Source organism: Struthio camelus, chromosome 1 (genome assembly GCF_040807025.1).
Source record: "Struthio camelus isolate bStrCam1 chromosome 1, bStrCam1.hap1, whole genome shotgun sequence".
NCBI classification, from domain to species: Eukaryota; Metazoa; Chordata; class Aves; order Struthioniformes; family Struthionidae; genus Struthio; species Struthio camelus.
This window is the reverse complement of record NC_090942.1, coordinates 102,070,232-102,086,952: the sequence shown is the minus strand read 5'-3', so window position 1 is coordinate 102,086,952 and position 16,721 is coordinate 102,070,232. Positions and strand designations below refer to the sequence as shown.

Genomic DNA, 16,721 nt, shown 5'->3' with positions numbered 1-16,721 from the left:
AGTAATCTTTGAAGTGACCTAAGTTGACAAACAATTTCATCTTTGTTGTTACTACACAGACAGCACCCACATGCAAAGCCATCACCACACTGATTCGATCACAAAGAAAAGTAATTTCAGTTTTATAGCATGGTAACATTTTTAATGCCATGTTTTAAGCACTTGTCTATAAAACATTATAGCATTTTGCATTCAAATTCATACCATTCAGAGAAGGCAATAGCAACAAGGCTGTCAGAAAGCAGCTGAAGTTAACAATTCTAGAGATGAAAACCTTCCCTCTTTATGAATTACTACATCCTTTTATTGGGCCTTCTGCAAGCTGGGCCTATTCATACACCCAATACATCTTTTTTTTTTTTTTTTTTTGACCTAACAGCAACAAGCCTCTAGTGATCTCTTGTGTAGTGTTTCCCTTGTCTAAAAGTTTTCTTGCTTATCCTTTGTATCATATCCAAAAGCATTTATATCTTTACTGACTAGACTAAGGTTGTAGATTTTTAAATATACTTGAGCAGAGGACAATTCGTATTTATTAAAGCTAGAAGCATGAATTAAGATTCTTCCTCTCCATCCCTACCTCCCTCAGCAGTGATTTTGGGTGGTCAATTTAAACCCTAGAAGGGCTAGATCTTCAGGAAGTACTACATTCCAGTTAAATAAAACAAACGCTGAAAGTGCATCTCAAATCAGCATCCACCACCATAGATATTCAGAAGTGGCACTGTTAGAAAAATATAACATGCTCTGCAGATAGAACCAGAGATGAAGAGAATACCATCAAGAAGGTGGATGCATTTTTCATACCTTAAGGAATCTTAGAGTCTAAGCAACATACAAAAAACTTCTAATTTGAGTGCTTTTATTCAAAAAAAATCAAAACACAAACATTTGAAGATGTACAAAAATAAAAAGCTATTTTCTACATCTTAAAAAGGTAGATTAATTCACTTCTATGAACAATCCTTTCTGTGGGAAATCCTAACTAGTAGATATCTATCTGTTCTCTTCAGAGAATTCTACATTAGAGTGCCCCCCACCACATCCACCCAAACCTAAGACTGTAGGCAATATTTCAGAAAACTTAATACTCTAAACTTCCCTGAATATATTACCAAAAACCCTTTAAGTGTCTTACAGGTAATAACCACATTAATACATTTCCCTAATTACTTAAGGACAAACTATGGGCTGATGGGCAGCTTGCAATTCAAGTTTTTTTGTAGTTTGTTCATATAACTTGAGCAACATAGTTGGACTACATCTTTTCTTTAAATAGTCTTATTTGCACTTTTACAAATTCCAAAGGCAATTCAATACTTCGCTATACAGAAAGCTAACAGAACCAAACAATTTTATGATAACAACACAATTATAACTTTGTTGATGACATTCTCCCTTTCTGCCTCCTTCCTCCCAATTTCAACTTTTTAAACTAAAATGTATCTGTCAATAAGAACAGAAATTGGTAGAAGAATGAAGTCTAAACCTAAAGACAAAAAACTGTTTTTGGATCATCTGCCAACATCACAGGAGTTGAAATGATCACACTGAACTAATGAATTTAGTGTAACTCATATCTACTTTTTTTTAAATTAAGTTTTGCTCAGTGATACTGGTTAAATTATTTGAAGTGATATAGTTCATCGCGACATTCTGTCATTCTGTTTCTTTTAATTTTTGGCCAAGGCAGTGTGTTTTCTTTTCATGTTCTCATAATAGCTTTTTTTGCGCTGCGGTAACACGTTACATATGTGTTAAGTGATACAACACTTGTGGAAAGAGGTAGCAACTTAAACTGACATTACTGGAAAATATAATTATTGGGGCACACAAATCCTTCTTCAGATCTCAAATACAGGAACAGACCTGAAAGTTGAAAACAGCTGCTCAGCATTTAAATGTAGGTGCTCATCGGTCCATCTGAGAAGGACAAGTTGACAACGGTTCAAAGAAAGCTCCCCAGAAACAGTCTTTCTCCTCAACCTTTTCCTTTGCCACTAGCTCAGTAGTCAACTTCATCAGCAGCATATAATGTTAAGCTGCTCAGCAAGAGAACAGCCAATGTCTATCTGTACAGTGTTCATAATACACGGACCTAAACCATGAGCTTCCAGCCGCTACCTGAAATAATCTACACACTTACCTATCCCTATTGTCGGATTTACTTTAAACACCAGAAACTTGACAATGATGGCAACGAATACAGGTTTTAAAACAGCACTGTCTGCAGCGTACTTAATTATACTGCTTTTCAGTTCTATTACTTGTACAACTATGATTCTCCCCCCTTCTGCCTGAAAAATCAAAGTATGTCTTTAGAGAAAACACCTTAATATTGCACAAGTGATTTTTTTTTAAAAACTACGAGTTTAGTATGAAACAGTCATTCCTCTCCATGTTTAATCTTAGGGTCATCTGACTGAAATTCACTATTCTAGCATTTATGGTCAAGCTTCTTCAGCAAATTTTATGCACTGTCTTACTTCCTGCTGTCTTCAATTACTCTAAGATTGCCACATGAGCCCGTTTTTGCATCAATACATTATATAGACCCTTTTTACTCACAGAATATTTCTTTCTACTCTCAAAGAAAACGGGATTCTTTTGAAAAGATCTTGAGCATGTTTTTCAACCATTACCTGCACCCTTAGAATTTCATCAGGAACACTATTAGCACTGGCAACATCAGGACATTCACTAATTTCTTCACAGTACTATTGTCATCTAATTTAAGATTAAAAGATAGTGCTGAAAGCCTATATAGAGGCCTTCCTTCTCTTGCTAAGATGTAAGACCATATGCCAGGCAGCAATTTTACCAGCAAGCTGAGAAGAAAACAAAGAAAATGAAATGTATTTATTACCAAGCAACAGCAAACTCTGCAATGCTTAAATAGGAGCAATCCTTGGACAAACAGCTAATAGCAATTTGTAGGTAAGGTGCGGTTACATGTGAAACACTTCTGAGTTTTGTCAGTCTAGCAATCTGCTTCCTGCAACTAAGTTTCATATAGACCTACAGTCAGGAAGTACATCAGTTGGCAGTCAAGATCAAAATAAAAGGAAACAAAAAGGTTCTCAGGTAAGTAAACTGCTTCAGTTTTTACAAGCTGGGAAGGCACACCATGTATGTTATGAAACAAACCAGTAGTAGAGAGGTAGTCTAGTTGTTCATTTGACTGGGAGAGGTAGTGGAGAAAACAATAGCTGTGGCCAGTCAAAATAATAGTTATCTTAAGTTTTCTAAAAAGATGCAACAAAAACCAATTCACAGCCTGTGACTGCTCATTTAACCAGGAATTCAGCTCACTTGCTCTTATTTACTCACTTTTAAATCAGTATAGCAATTTCCATTCAAAATATCCATCGGGGGAGGAGGGAGAGAGAACAATCCCAGAAACAACCAGAAAAAGTAGTCTAACTACATTCTGGCATGTATCAGCCAATTCATCTGTAATTCATACATTTTAAGACAGAGGTTAATAAAACCAGGTAGGACTCCTTTTCTGGCAGACTGATATTGTACTAAAACAACAAATGCATACCAAACACTAGAAGCCAGTTAAGTCACAAATTCCACAGAGTTTATCTACACAAAATTCTCCATGCAATTTCTTCCCACAGGAAAAAAAGATCAACTCTTTTACAGAAGAAAATCACTAGGACATATTGGTCATACAGTCAACAAGTGTTAAAAGCTTCACATATTAAAACTGATATCCAAGTACAGAATCACACATAATGCTCCCTTGGATTGATGTAAACTCTTCCAGATCCTGAGCTCTGATGGTGTCTGCTACTCCAGTTTTTGTAGTATGTTTGCTCATAAGCAGGGTACATTTGCTGAAGACTCTCTTGTTCCTGGGGCTCTTCAGCCTCGCAGTTAAGTTGCCTTCCATTCACAGCTTTCTAAACACACACACACAAAAATTAGTCAGGTTCATAGTTAATGATCCTGCATTTCCCATTCTTGCTACAGAAGCAAGATAAAAGTAAAGTAAAAGGTGCATGATCTCCAGAATAGTCCTTTGATTCAAGAAACATGACCTTAAAAACTCTAACAACTAAAACAAATTTAAACAAAACTGTTAGTAGCTCCTCAGGGTTAGCCTCAAAATTTTATTTTAAAAGGAAAGTAGATTTTAAGACTCACTGACTCTAAAAAGCAAAGCAAGCTACAAAAACGTCTGTCAGCACTCCTGTGCTTTGTTATTTTATTCAGTAATAACTTCAGAGTTCTAGTGTTTCCGTATTGAAGCTAGTCAAAGCTACATAGGAAATACAAGTTATTAGAATGATACACGCTTGTTTCATTTCATGGGTAGCAAACCTACACATCCAACAGTTATTGACTAGGATAGACAAATTCTGTTCTTCATGGAAAATATCTGTGCAAAATTATATTAAGAACAAGATAAAAATCAAAGCTTTGGCCCAGAATTTAATCTGTTTTATTATTTACCAGGTACTGCAAGTTCCCAGTATCTCTCTCTCTGTACTGGCTTTGTGAAGCAAAATTTTCTTTCTGAAAGAAGAAAAGTTACAGCAGAAGCAAGTCAGAATTCAATACTGCAGAAGAGGTAGCTAAGATACTAGGTAGTTAAGCTGCTAATCTTACAAGAGGAAGAAAACCTATTTCAAGTCTCAATAATCTTTCATGCTTTCACCTCCTTCCCCTTTTCTTTTTCCACATTTTTACTTAGTTCAAGTTTTAAAGTAATACTGAGTTATTTAGTTCTTAACCTGACCTGCACCTTCACTGTGAACTACAAGTTGAAAAAAACCTGTGTTCTATGATCCTTTCTCCACTCCAACAGTTTTTTCCACTGCTTCACAGACCTATTTCTCCTAGTCTTACTCATCAAGTTTGTTGCCTCATAATTCCAGTAAAATATTTTTTCTAGAGTCTTACTGCTTTTGCTCCTTAACTACTAGAAGGCAATCTGTAGATTTATTTCAAGAATATGTTGCTTATCACTTACCAGAATGAGACATATTGCTGAACATGAATTCACCACACATGCACGTGAGGAACAAAAACACTAACGTTATCATTAAAGGCTAATGTTATCGGCAGTGGGCGGGCGAGGGCACGGACAGGAAATCTGCCTGCTCTAGAATTTCTACCAACAGTGGATTTACACATGACATAGACAAGCACTGGAAACCAGAAGAGCAAGTTCTGGTGGGTCCATTTACTATACTACAACTAGAAATCAGGGAGATCTTCTTGTACAGCATTAAAACACAAAACCCTTGTCAGAGAAAGGAGTTGCACCTTTTACCGCCGTGGAGCGCGTGACAAAACTCAAAACCATTACATTTTGTCAAAGAAAACAGGCGGTGGTCTACACAAGAGTGTTCAGATGCAGAAGGACATAGCATACCTGTGTTTTTCTGCTTTGATGCTTACAACAGTTTGCATAGTTGTATTTTTTAGGTTTTTTTTTTTTTATAAAGGGATTATATACATCACTGTTTCACTCTAAACATGCTCCTTCTCAAACAGTCCTTGAAACGCTAAATCAGTATCTCACTAACATCTTCATCTTACATTTTCTTACCCTTTCCAATACAGAAATCCAACTACAACAATACTGCATCAACTCACAATATCTATCACTTCTCATTTACCAGCATCCATCCCAGACAGTATGTTATTGTCTTCATACAGTCAAAGTCCATTAACAAAATCAGTTTCGTGCCTCATTCTGGTCCACATCAGGTTAATGATTTCTTCCATTGTAAGGTCCTTCATTAATATAGATGAGTTCATCTGCATGCATTTTGTGCTTCTTTCTATTCAATCTTGTTTGCCTAAACAGCTCCTCAGTCTAAAGTAAATTATAATAATAATTCTTTCTCTTCCGTTTCAGAAGAGAGTCTCACCTGTATTAAGAACATTAGGAAAACAATGAGCGGAGTCCACAAGAGTCATAATCTATAATGAATCCCTATTATGCCAGATTCAGCACTACTATGGGCCATCTTTTCAAATCTGATCCAGAAATATCACCATTCACAAAGGGTGTTTTTTAGCTTTATGCTTTTATGCTATTACAATTTCACCATCATCTTCTCTGTTTTGAGTAGGAATGCAAACATTATCATTAAAGAGCTGCAGCATTCGACAAGCTAGCTTTACTAGTCTTATAAGACGCAAGTCTGAAGTCAGTCTTCCCAAGGCTAGAATTACTAGCCTTGAATAACTAGCCTAGAATAACTATTTCCCTTCTCCAGTTTTATTTCTGATGTGACAAAAAGCCCAGTTGATTCCTCAATGCTTTGAGAACGCTGAGCATGCATTGTACTATACAAAAATCAGTTCCCCCTCTGCCTTTGGAGGGGCCTGTCAAGCTACACATAACTAATCCTTCACAATGTCAAAGAGTATTTTTGATTCAGTCCCATTTTTCAGCAAAGTAGACATCACTTTGAAAAGTGAATCTAACTAATAATTCAAAAGACTGCCTGAATTAGTGCCTTCTCCCCACTCCCTTAATTAATATTATGCCATAGTAGCTTTTCAAGCTACTAAAATCCTTCCACTGCTCAGCTTCCTGTTGATTCGCCTCAAAACTGAATTGCCACGGTAACATCCCTCTGTCACCAAGGACATAACCTTCATGCTGCTCAGTAAAGACATTAATCTTTAGCATTATACGCAAAAAGTAGCTCTGAGTAACAATATAGCATTTACATGACAATTAGGAAAAGAGACAAAAGCACTAGTTTTGTAGTGAAAAGAAAAAAGGAGATAAGATGACTTTACAGTCTTCACAGTAAATAAAACTGAAAGCAGTAGAACTATTTACACTGTCATTCTTCTTTGCTCTGTTAACCATTCCTTTGTTTTGGACCTCTGCCCTACTATTTTGGGGTCACAAGTGAACTTGCTCTTTGCGATTCTGAAGTGAGCCACAGAAACTCATATATTGGCTTCCACAAATATCAACGTAGAGATATCATGGTGATGAATACTCAGTTACATACATGAAGCTTGTTATTTAGCAGCAGCACATAAATGCTTTTCATAATCTACTCTGCATTTGTTATCCAGTGTTACTAAACATACAATATCCCCCTTTTATTTTAATACCAATCCCTATCTACTCAGGCACGGGTAAAAATCTCAGTTAAACATTAACTGTTGAAACAAACAAGAGAATTTCAATTCCATTAGCTCTAAAAATAATTCACATGATCCAAAAAAGCTACTGTGTATGACTTGGAAAAGAGCTGTAGAGGTAATAACTAAAAAATGTGCATATTAAATATATCAGTCTAATGAAAACAGCTTAAATTCAATCAATCCAATTATCTTTTTGAACAGCAGAAGACATTTCACTTTTGCATCTCTGTGTAGCTTATCATTTGCACTCAAATCGAATTTGATTTTCTATTGCTGTTGACAATGCAGCAACCCCTCCCCTGCAGTACCTTTCACTGTAACCAAAAGCTTATATCTGAACAACCCAGAAAAAGGCTTAGCAGCATACTTCTCATTTATGTCTAGACAACATTATTCAAACAGCATTAGAAATGAATTCCAAGGCTAGTAGCGTTTTAGTCAAACAGGACAAGAAGACATCATGACAAGCTGCTTACTCTTGGGCTTACTCACTTCCTTCCCCTCCTTACAGCTATTCAGGTGCTGGCTTATTACATCAAAACAACATAACCATAACTTCTTGGTTAAAGCTAGTACTTTGACACTTATCTCTATTAGATTAAATGGAAGCTCTTGCCTAAAGCATTAACAAACAGCACGTGGTGTTTATGAGTAACATTATTAGCAGATTCATAAGCCTCCAGCGCCAATTCTTTTCATATTTACAGAGTTCCACAGAAGGGAAACAGAACATGCATGCTAACAGTATTACGCCAGTACCCATGATTTTTAAATAAAGTATAGTTAATACCTAGCCTGAAAAGGAACTGGATCATCTTTCTCTTCCTTTTCCCAAAACAGCTTATAACTGTATTCATCCAACTTGAGGGACCCAAGTATTCAGTTCAGCCTGTTTAGGGTCTTTCCTCTATTTACTTTTTTTTTTTCCTCCCTTTTTTAGTAAGGCATCTTATGTTCAACATACGGATTATAGTCACTTTCAGCTTTTCTTAGCTCCTTTATTGTAAGCGTTTTTATCAGTGCAGAAGTCACAATAGGTAAACACCAAACAGAATTCAGATATAGTGGACAGAGTTCACAGAAGGAAACCAACAGGCGCTATACTTTATGAAGAGCCCTGTTAAGAGAAAAAAATTGCATTTCCTTCCATCACTGTTTTTCTGTCTAGCAGCACCACACATGCATAAATACATCTTTTACAATAATCCATGTCTTGTGATTCTGTAGGCAAGATAATTTTTCACCAAAATACTTAAAGCTCAGGATTTTGTCTGTGATTGTTAGGAAGTCAGAGTGAGAGAGATAATACAGTGATGCAGAGACCATATTCACATGTCATATATGAATTAATGAAGATGGAACAAAAAATCCATTAAGAACAATTACAGTCAAGTTCTCGCTAATATTGAGAACAAATGCTTAATGTTTTCTTCAGTGACAGCAGAAATCTAAAATCAGACCGACTGATTCAATGTATACCGAAATCACACTTGGGGCTACAGTTGGGATCTATGTGGTCTTCATAAACAGACTGGTTTATTATATGAAGTGTAATTATCAATACTGTTAGTTCAAGCTATCTCCTGTAAACAGGTACTTTTGCGTTGCCTGGTACAAAAGAATCATTTCGAATTCATTCAATCAGATAACTCACCTGGAGTTTCACAAGCAGCCCTATCCAGTGCCAGCCCATGCTCCAGCTAAGAAAAGCAGTCCTTCCTTCCCTTTCTCTCCTCTTATTTTAACTTTCTCATTTGCTAGAATCAGCTTCCTAGTGTATTAGCTCTCCGATCTAGTTAGATCGGACCGCAGCCACACAGACACCAAACGCTGGCGAGGAACTTCAGCACACAGAAGAAAGCACAGGCGAATTCCTTGTTTAGACAGCATTACTTCAGATCTCATTAAGCTACTCATGGAAGCATATTAAAAGTTCAAATACTTGTCACAGATCTGGCACAGAGCTGATGAAGATCAGCTCAAGACAAGAGATAAAAATTGAAAGTCACATAATTGCAAGCATTTAAGAGTGATTTAGTGATCTTCCATGAGAATCAAAACAGTCCCATGAGTTACCCACATAAAAGCCAAAATTCCAATATACTCCCATCGCTCAGACCTCAGTAACTAAAGAATGGCAGTTGTTGCTATAAGTCACAGAAGCTCTCTAGCAAGGAAGATCATGCTGAAGTCACTCGTGAAGTTTATCAAATATATTTGCTCCAAATATTAAAAGTCATTCATGAAAATCATTAAATTCTAAGGTGCTTAGAGAACAGACATCTACAGCTTCTTTGGTTCGAGATTAGCAGTCTATAACGCTATTAGAGACCCAAAAAGGATTTATCTGGCACTTCCCCCACATTTACATATCACATTAACACCAAAAACATAAAATTCAGATATCCCAAAAGGTAAGAAAACTTTTTGGTTATGAACTAACAACAGAAAGACTCTGTGCATTATCAGGAAACAAAAACCAGGCTAAATTAAAAGTGAAGTTAACACTTCTCCTCAGTTTAAGGTTATAAATAACCACTCACTCACCTGAAGTGTGGCTTCTTTCTGTGGTACAGAGAATGCTCTGTCCTCATTTGAAGAAGATGGTTTGTGAGTGGGTGGGAGATCAATCCTGTATTTAAAAAAAACAAAGTATGGCAAGCCATGTTTGCGAACTCCAACTGAAGGGTCAATTCAATATTTTTTTTAGCAGTCAGACCACCCAAAGGGCACGTTTAGGAACACGCACCTTTCAGTCAGCAATAGCACATGAAAGGAATATTTTAACATCAACAATGCTTGCAAAGTACGTTTGATTTACTCTTATGTTAGGCCCGCAGTTATGATAAACCAATAGCCTACAGTGTTTGCGGCAACAAACAAGATATACTTCTCCTCCTGCTCTCCAGTTCAAATTGGAAGTGATTTTCTTTCCCAAATCTTCTTTTGAAGGAATTATGTTACCTATTAAGTCATGCTTAGCTTCCTCATTTCTTTTCAGAAAGACGTGATTTTGTATCATTTGTACGCTCTGAAAATGCTACCCTGGAACTGTGACAACTGAACAGTTTCTATGGGAACTCAATCTTTTAAGTATTTATGTAGAAAAAAAATACGAGTTTTCTGCATATTTCTTCCAATTAAGAAATCCAATATATACTTACACTTTGTCAAGATAGGATGGCCTTTTTTTCCTTGGGGTCAGCAGCACTGTCACAAAGATGGTAATGATAAAAAGAGCAAGGACTGCTCCAATCACAGCCCCTGCTACAGCAACAGAAGATGTCTGCTTAAATGGCACATCTGTAACACGATAGCATAGATTACACTTTTTAAATAAATTTGCATGTTTTCAGTACTCATATTTCAGCGTTGCTCTGAGAAACATTTCTTCCTTGTATCACTAAGTAGGAGTCTTCTTTCTGCGCTATCACTTTTGCGTCTTGGTTTGAGCTGCCCAATTCAAAAATTGGTTGAATAAAAAAGAGCTTAGGAATAATTAATACCCTTGCAAGAATCTCATTGACTACTTCTTAATTGAAAATACTAGCTGCATGCTTTTATTTTCAATTTCAAAGCAAGATGCAGTTACAGAACACATGCTTTGCACTTACATGAGCAAGCTAGCAAGCTTTTTAAACTCAAAAAATATAGATAACTATGCTCTACTTGCAATCTTTCTTTAAGGCTACTGAAATCTGCAGAAAGAGAAAACAAATTTAGAATCAAAGAAGAAGATATACTGCTACAAGCAATGAACATGCAAACCCACTAATGCTTGGTTTACACTTACCAAAGCAGCCCCTAAGACCATCTGTCATCTCTAGGACTTAAAGTTATTAAAAAAAGTCATTTTTATAAATAAGCTTTAACACTGAGCCCTCCCTCCAGTAATTTGCTTTCACTTTAGGGGGAAGAAGAGATTATTATTAAAGTAGTTTTGGTTTAACCTCAACATCGTCAATCCTTATGTTTTACAACTGTAATACTGAATTAACACGTGGCAGTCCTTAAAAGTCACCCTTCTACTATGCTAGAAATTCAATAAACATTTAAAAGTCTTTCACAAGACTAAGTTTGAAACCCTCTAGCAAGCTTTAATTCAGTACCATCACTCTGAGTGTTATATGCAACCAGCAAACTATCCATATTTACATCAACAGGCTTATCACAAAGTCACCCAACTCTAACAATTCGTACTAGCTTCAGTGAAACTGTTACCTGCAAAATGTAGGTAAACATGCAGAAATACGGAACAACTGCTCTGATCTGTATTGTTTACTGGATCAGAAAGGTAATGGCAAAGGAGCTTAAAGTTTACTCAGCTCTATACCTGGTAATGCATTTTTATGCAGTATACTTTCATCATTTTCCTTCAGGAACAATCATATACTATGTTTTTCCAAATACCACTCAATCCTCCTCCATTCAGTCTCTCAGCAGAGGGAATTTTAGGAGCCTTTTCAGCTATACACTCTACTACTGTATCAAAAACAAGAACAAGCATCTATTACTTGTATTTCAAACGCTGTCCAGCTTCTGTGTCAGAAAGCTGGATAATGTCACCCTACTTCCATTCCTGATTTTGGAAAAAGCTCATTTCCAATCTGATAAAGGGATTCCTGCCCTCTCACAGCATATGAAAGAACACTCACGGGAGTGAGGTGAACTCACATGAATTGTTTAAATAAAAACTAGATAAACACAAAATAATGGAACTAAGTGTTTTTTTTCCCCTAACTTCTTCCGTTAAGCTATGGTTTTATACCTTAATGTTGATACCTTAATAGCAGGAAGCTAACTCACTCCAAAATTGACGTAACCTATCATCTTAAGTGATCAGTGTTCTATTTCAGGAAATATATTTAATGAAAACAGCTTTCCTGACATAAGCTTCATTTGCTGTCAGACACTACCCTATATACCTAAAAAACCAGTTCCTCTTTTCTCATGAGGACTAGGCACATGAACTGGCTCAAGTTTAGCTTACACTGGATGTGCTTACACTGGATGTGCTTACACTGGATGTGCTTACACTGGATGTGCTTACACTGGATGTGCTTACACTGGATGTGCTTACACTGGATGTGCTTACACTGGATGTGCTTACACTGGATGTGCTTACACTGGATGTGCTTACACTGGATGTGCTTACACTGGATGTGCTTACACTGGATGTGCTTACACTGGATGTGCTTACACTGGATGCCATCTTGCTTAAGCACGAAACAGAAGAACAGCATTAGGTCCAAAATTCATGAAGATACTGGTCTTGTGATTACAGCTTCACTAGAAGAGTTTCTTGCCTGTAGATTTCCTAGTGTACTTCGGTTTGATAGACCATTAGCAGCCCTTTTCTGGTAAGTTCTGCAATACTGTTGTAACACCCTCAAGTATTATAAGCGCAACGAAAGTTTGGCCATTGAATCTGGTTTTGGGTGATATGACAACAGCCACTCAATTCTCTCTCAAAACCAGGAAACAGAGGTACTCTTAGAACAAGAGTAGCAATGTATAGGAACTGAAGTGCAATTATTACAGTGCTCACTTAATTTGCTTTTGAATTGCTTTGGCAAAGAAGTAGGTACAAAAATTAAACCAGTCTAACCATAGGACTGATCAGAAACCCAGACCATCTTGCCAAGCTGAACAAGTCAGAAAGCACCTAAGATATGGTGCCAACTATATAGCAATGTATGACCAGCTGGTCACAAATAGGTGGAATTTGTTTTACTCCAATAAATATGGTTAAAGCAAAGCTACAGCATCTGAAAACAAGGCGAATTTTAAGAAAATGAATTCTAGCTATTGTATTAGCTGTGCTTAATGTGCAATTGTTTAGACAGCAACTATCCCTACTTATCATTCTCAGTTGTTCACCCTTTTAAAAATTGTTTCTAAAGCCAGTAAGCTTTTTGTTTTGTAAGCTTAGGGTCTTCCAGAAGAAATACTAAAAAGAGCCGGTCCTAGGGGTTTAATTTCTTTAGCTGCTTTTACCCAACTTTTGATTTTGTTATACCTGTTCACCTTCACTTTTGTGAATATATCTTTCAAACATTTTTGAACACTACCTACATTGGAGAATATAACAAAAGTTTATTCACACAACAGCCATTTGTACTTACAATCAATTCTTTTTACAGCAGATATAACGTACAAAACATCGCAACACTTGTAAGCCCTATGCCTATTATCAACTCCAACTCCAAAAACATCTCAAATTCTCCACCAATAGTAGTTAAATATTTTTTTGAACAAAAAACCCTCAAAAATCCACAGAGACACAAGCAAGATATCTCATGTGGAGAACAGGTTTACGGTTACGTTTATTTCCGAGTAGGACCATCTTTTAAAGATGATATATCAAGTATTTTTTGTTTGTTTGTTTTAAGAGGCATGATCCCTTTTATTTCAGAAATAATTTGGATCAGAACCTTCTACAAGAAACTCAACTCCTTTCTTTGAATTTGCACTCAAACTACTGATACATAGAATATCATTTGCTATTGTACTTGAGACTTTGGTCAATCATGTACCAGTGCTCAGCTAATCCAAATATGAACTTTAGTTGTTTAGGGAAGTTTTTTCATTTGAATTTCAAATAAAGCTGTTGTCTTAATTTTTTTTTTTTTTTTGAAGACATGCAGTCATATGCGATCACAGTGTATTGTCTACAACACTCAATAACTATTTTTGTCAAGCTCTAAATGCTGTAAAGCTACCAAATACCATGAGGATAGAAAAGAACTTCCAGCATGAATACTCATGAAGCAGCCATAATTATGCAGTCCATTTCACTTTAAATGTAATGGGCAGTTTTCCCTTTTCAGGTTTCAAATACTAATAGCCTTATAAACTTTATTTTTCCAGCTAGACATTTAAAAACGGCACTTCAAAAGAACTGATCTTTCTAATTCTGAATTTATCATTGTACCGCAATTCATCTAGAGTTATTTCATTTCAATTCCTCTCCACATAAATCAGCAGAATTAGTTTGCTGAACTTGCTCAATACAAAGTAGAACTACTACAGATCACAAAACAGATGTCCCACATATGATATCATTTTAAACAACAAGCACCTATTGTTAAATCAGTTGTATTATCTGCAGGGAAAAACAAATCCACTGCGGTACAGAGACTGCATGGTATATCTAGACTTTTGTTTCATATATCCGGTAGTTGCACTGTTGCATAGTATGTTTTTACTACATGAAGTGGCAACGCAACGTCCACTTTTTTTACCAGTAACCTGAAGTTCTAGTCACCCTCTTTGAAGCAAGCATTGTAACTTTTCAAACTTGTTATCCAGAAGTAGTGCAAAACTGCCATTTTAACTACTGGTCATAAAATCTCTAGTAAACATTATAACACCTCTTCACAGGCTTGCAGTGTTATTGGCATCCTGGAAAATATGCAAGCTTGCTCGCTTCTCCAACTCAGAAATCCATTGGAGTTTTCTTCCTAGCTGTGTTCAGTTCTCCAGCTTTCATATTCACAGTTAGGATTCCCACAAAGCCTCATTAACGGGTCTTTAAAACTATTACATGTACTTGCAAAGAGAGTCTTGTATTCAGTAATGAGTTTTGACATCATGCCTAACACAGACCTAACAAAATACCTCACTTGTATGTATGTATACACACGTTAGCATAAGCTTTTAGAAATCAAAGACTATAAAAAATATTTTTTCATCTTACTCAAAAGACAAGCCTTTGACCTGTTCACACAGTTACTCCTCAGAGTCTTGTTCATAGATAACTTATTTTCAGTGCAATGACTTTTAAGTACATAGTTACAAGAAGGCTCATTAAAATGATAAGAGGTATTCATTTTTGTGCAGAAAATCTAAAAAATAAAGTTTTGATTCTGCTGAAACTTATTTTAATTGGTAGAGTAGTTGCTATACAGAAGCATTGTATTTGTCACCGATGGTGTCAGATTTCAGTAACTCACTTACTGTTCTGCATTACAGATGTTAGATCTGCAAATTAAATGCCCCAAAAGATTATACTTGATCATTGTCTTAGGTAAACTTCTTTTTCAATCAGAAAGCCAAGAAAGCCACTTCTTATTCTTAATCAAGTTTGAATGGTAACTTTAATTTAGCCTTTGTTACCTCTGACATAGACCAATATAAGCACTCTGCATTAAAATTCAAATCTTGAACAGTAGTACAGCATTGGGAGAAAAAAATTTAAAAAAAAATTAAAGCAGCTCAAATACATTTTCCCAGATTCAACATTTCCATTTCTCAAGTCACAATATAAAAAGCTTGAAAAAAATTCAAAAAGTTTATTCCTCCTCACGTGTAAGTATAAACAATCTGAAAGTGACCAGCCAATGAAGTGAATTGTAGGTACAAGTATAGTTTTCAGTGGTTACTACACATACCACTCCCTCCGGGATATTACCGAGCCATCTATGTGAGAAACAAAGTCTTCTTCATTGTCATCATAACATTCACCACCCATATATTTCATTCCCAATGTTCCACCTTCATAATAATCCATTGGTCTTTCATAACGTTCCTGGTACCTGTTAATATTGTCTATATTGTTCCACTCTGGTTTTTCAGGGTCTTCTAAATAATCTTTAGATATTAGGCTGTTCATTGGATGTTTTATTTCTTTTTTTATACTGTCAGGATAAGAATCCACATCATCTGACTGAAGAACATCTATTTGAGACTCTTTTTGCATATCTGATGGTGGAATGTAGTTCTTAGCAAAGTAGTCACCACGGAACGTCCGTCTTCTCCTATAGCAGATAATTCCAACCAGAACACTGACAAGTATGAGGAAGAGGGCCCCCCCCACCGCACTACCGATGACGGTACCCCAAGTGTCTTCCTGTATTGCTGGCAAGGTTGATGTTGGGATATTTATTATTCTAGGTTCTGTTGCTAAACCTGTGATGCCATCAGTCGAAGGATGCCAGGGAACCGTGGGCAGTCGAGTGGTAGTAGTAGGAGGATCTAATGGAAAGAGCAAAGAAGTAGACAAGACAGAAAAGGCACAGAATGTCAATGCAAGCTAAATCAGTTAAGGGTTTATAAGAAAGCCAAGTTGATGGATATACGTTCTACAAGAATAGTTTTTCATTCTCAAGTTCATGGTACTACAAAATGAGCCTCTTACATTTTTGCACAGGCTTTGAACCCGCTTCAGTGCATTTTAGAGCTATGCTGCACAGCAGGATAAGGCGCCTCCTTTGTAGTATGGGGGAGAAATCATGTTTAAGTCATCATCTTGTGCTTCTCACAGTAAGGAGATAGAGCTTTTCTGCTCAGAAGTCGACATTTACATTTACCTCACCCATGGGAGAACACAATCAATTACAAAAAAAAGCCCCATAGCTTTCCAGTCAGCAGTTAGAAATACTGGATCAAGTTGATTACGCCGCACAATAAGTTATTTATCATCAAATCCCCTCTTCAGAAATTGTTCAGGCACTAAGAATGAAAAACTATAAACTGTGTGCTAAGTCAGCAGCACATGAACTACTGATTTCAAGCTATTCTCTCCAAAAATATTTGTTGCATTAGAACAACTTACACCGCTTCAGGTTGCGAATAGTGAAGGAAGC

General features: G+C 36.4%; 1 protein-coding gene across 4 annotated transcripts in view; it reads right to left on the bottom strand.

Annotated features, from left to right (window-relative positions):
• Nucleotides 1-845: 845 nt before the first annotated feature.
• NECTIN3 (nectin cell adhesion molecule 3) overlaps nucleotides 846-16,721 on the bottom strand; it is a 72,055-nt gene continuing 56,179 nt past the window's right edge. For 3 of the 4 annotated variants that reach the window (XM_068908327.1, XM_068908348.1, XM_068908336.1), the window contains one exon: nucleotides 13,211-16,110. In XM_068908327.1, coding sequence (XP_068764428.1) covers nucleotides 15,518-16,110 — 593 coding nt within the window. In that variant the 3' untranslated portion in view covers nucleotides 13,211-15,517. Of the gene's footprint in view, nucleotides 3,912-4,464; nucleotides 4,528-9,681; nucleotides 9,767-10,298; nucleotides 10,438-13,210; nucleotides 16,111-16,721 lie in introns of those variants that run through there. The other variant, XM_068908339.1, reaches the window with a different exon arrangement.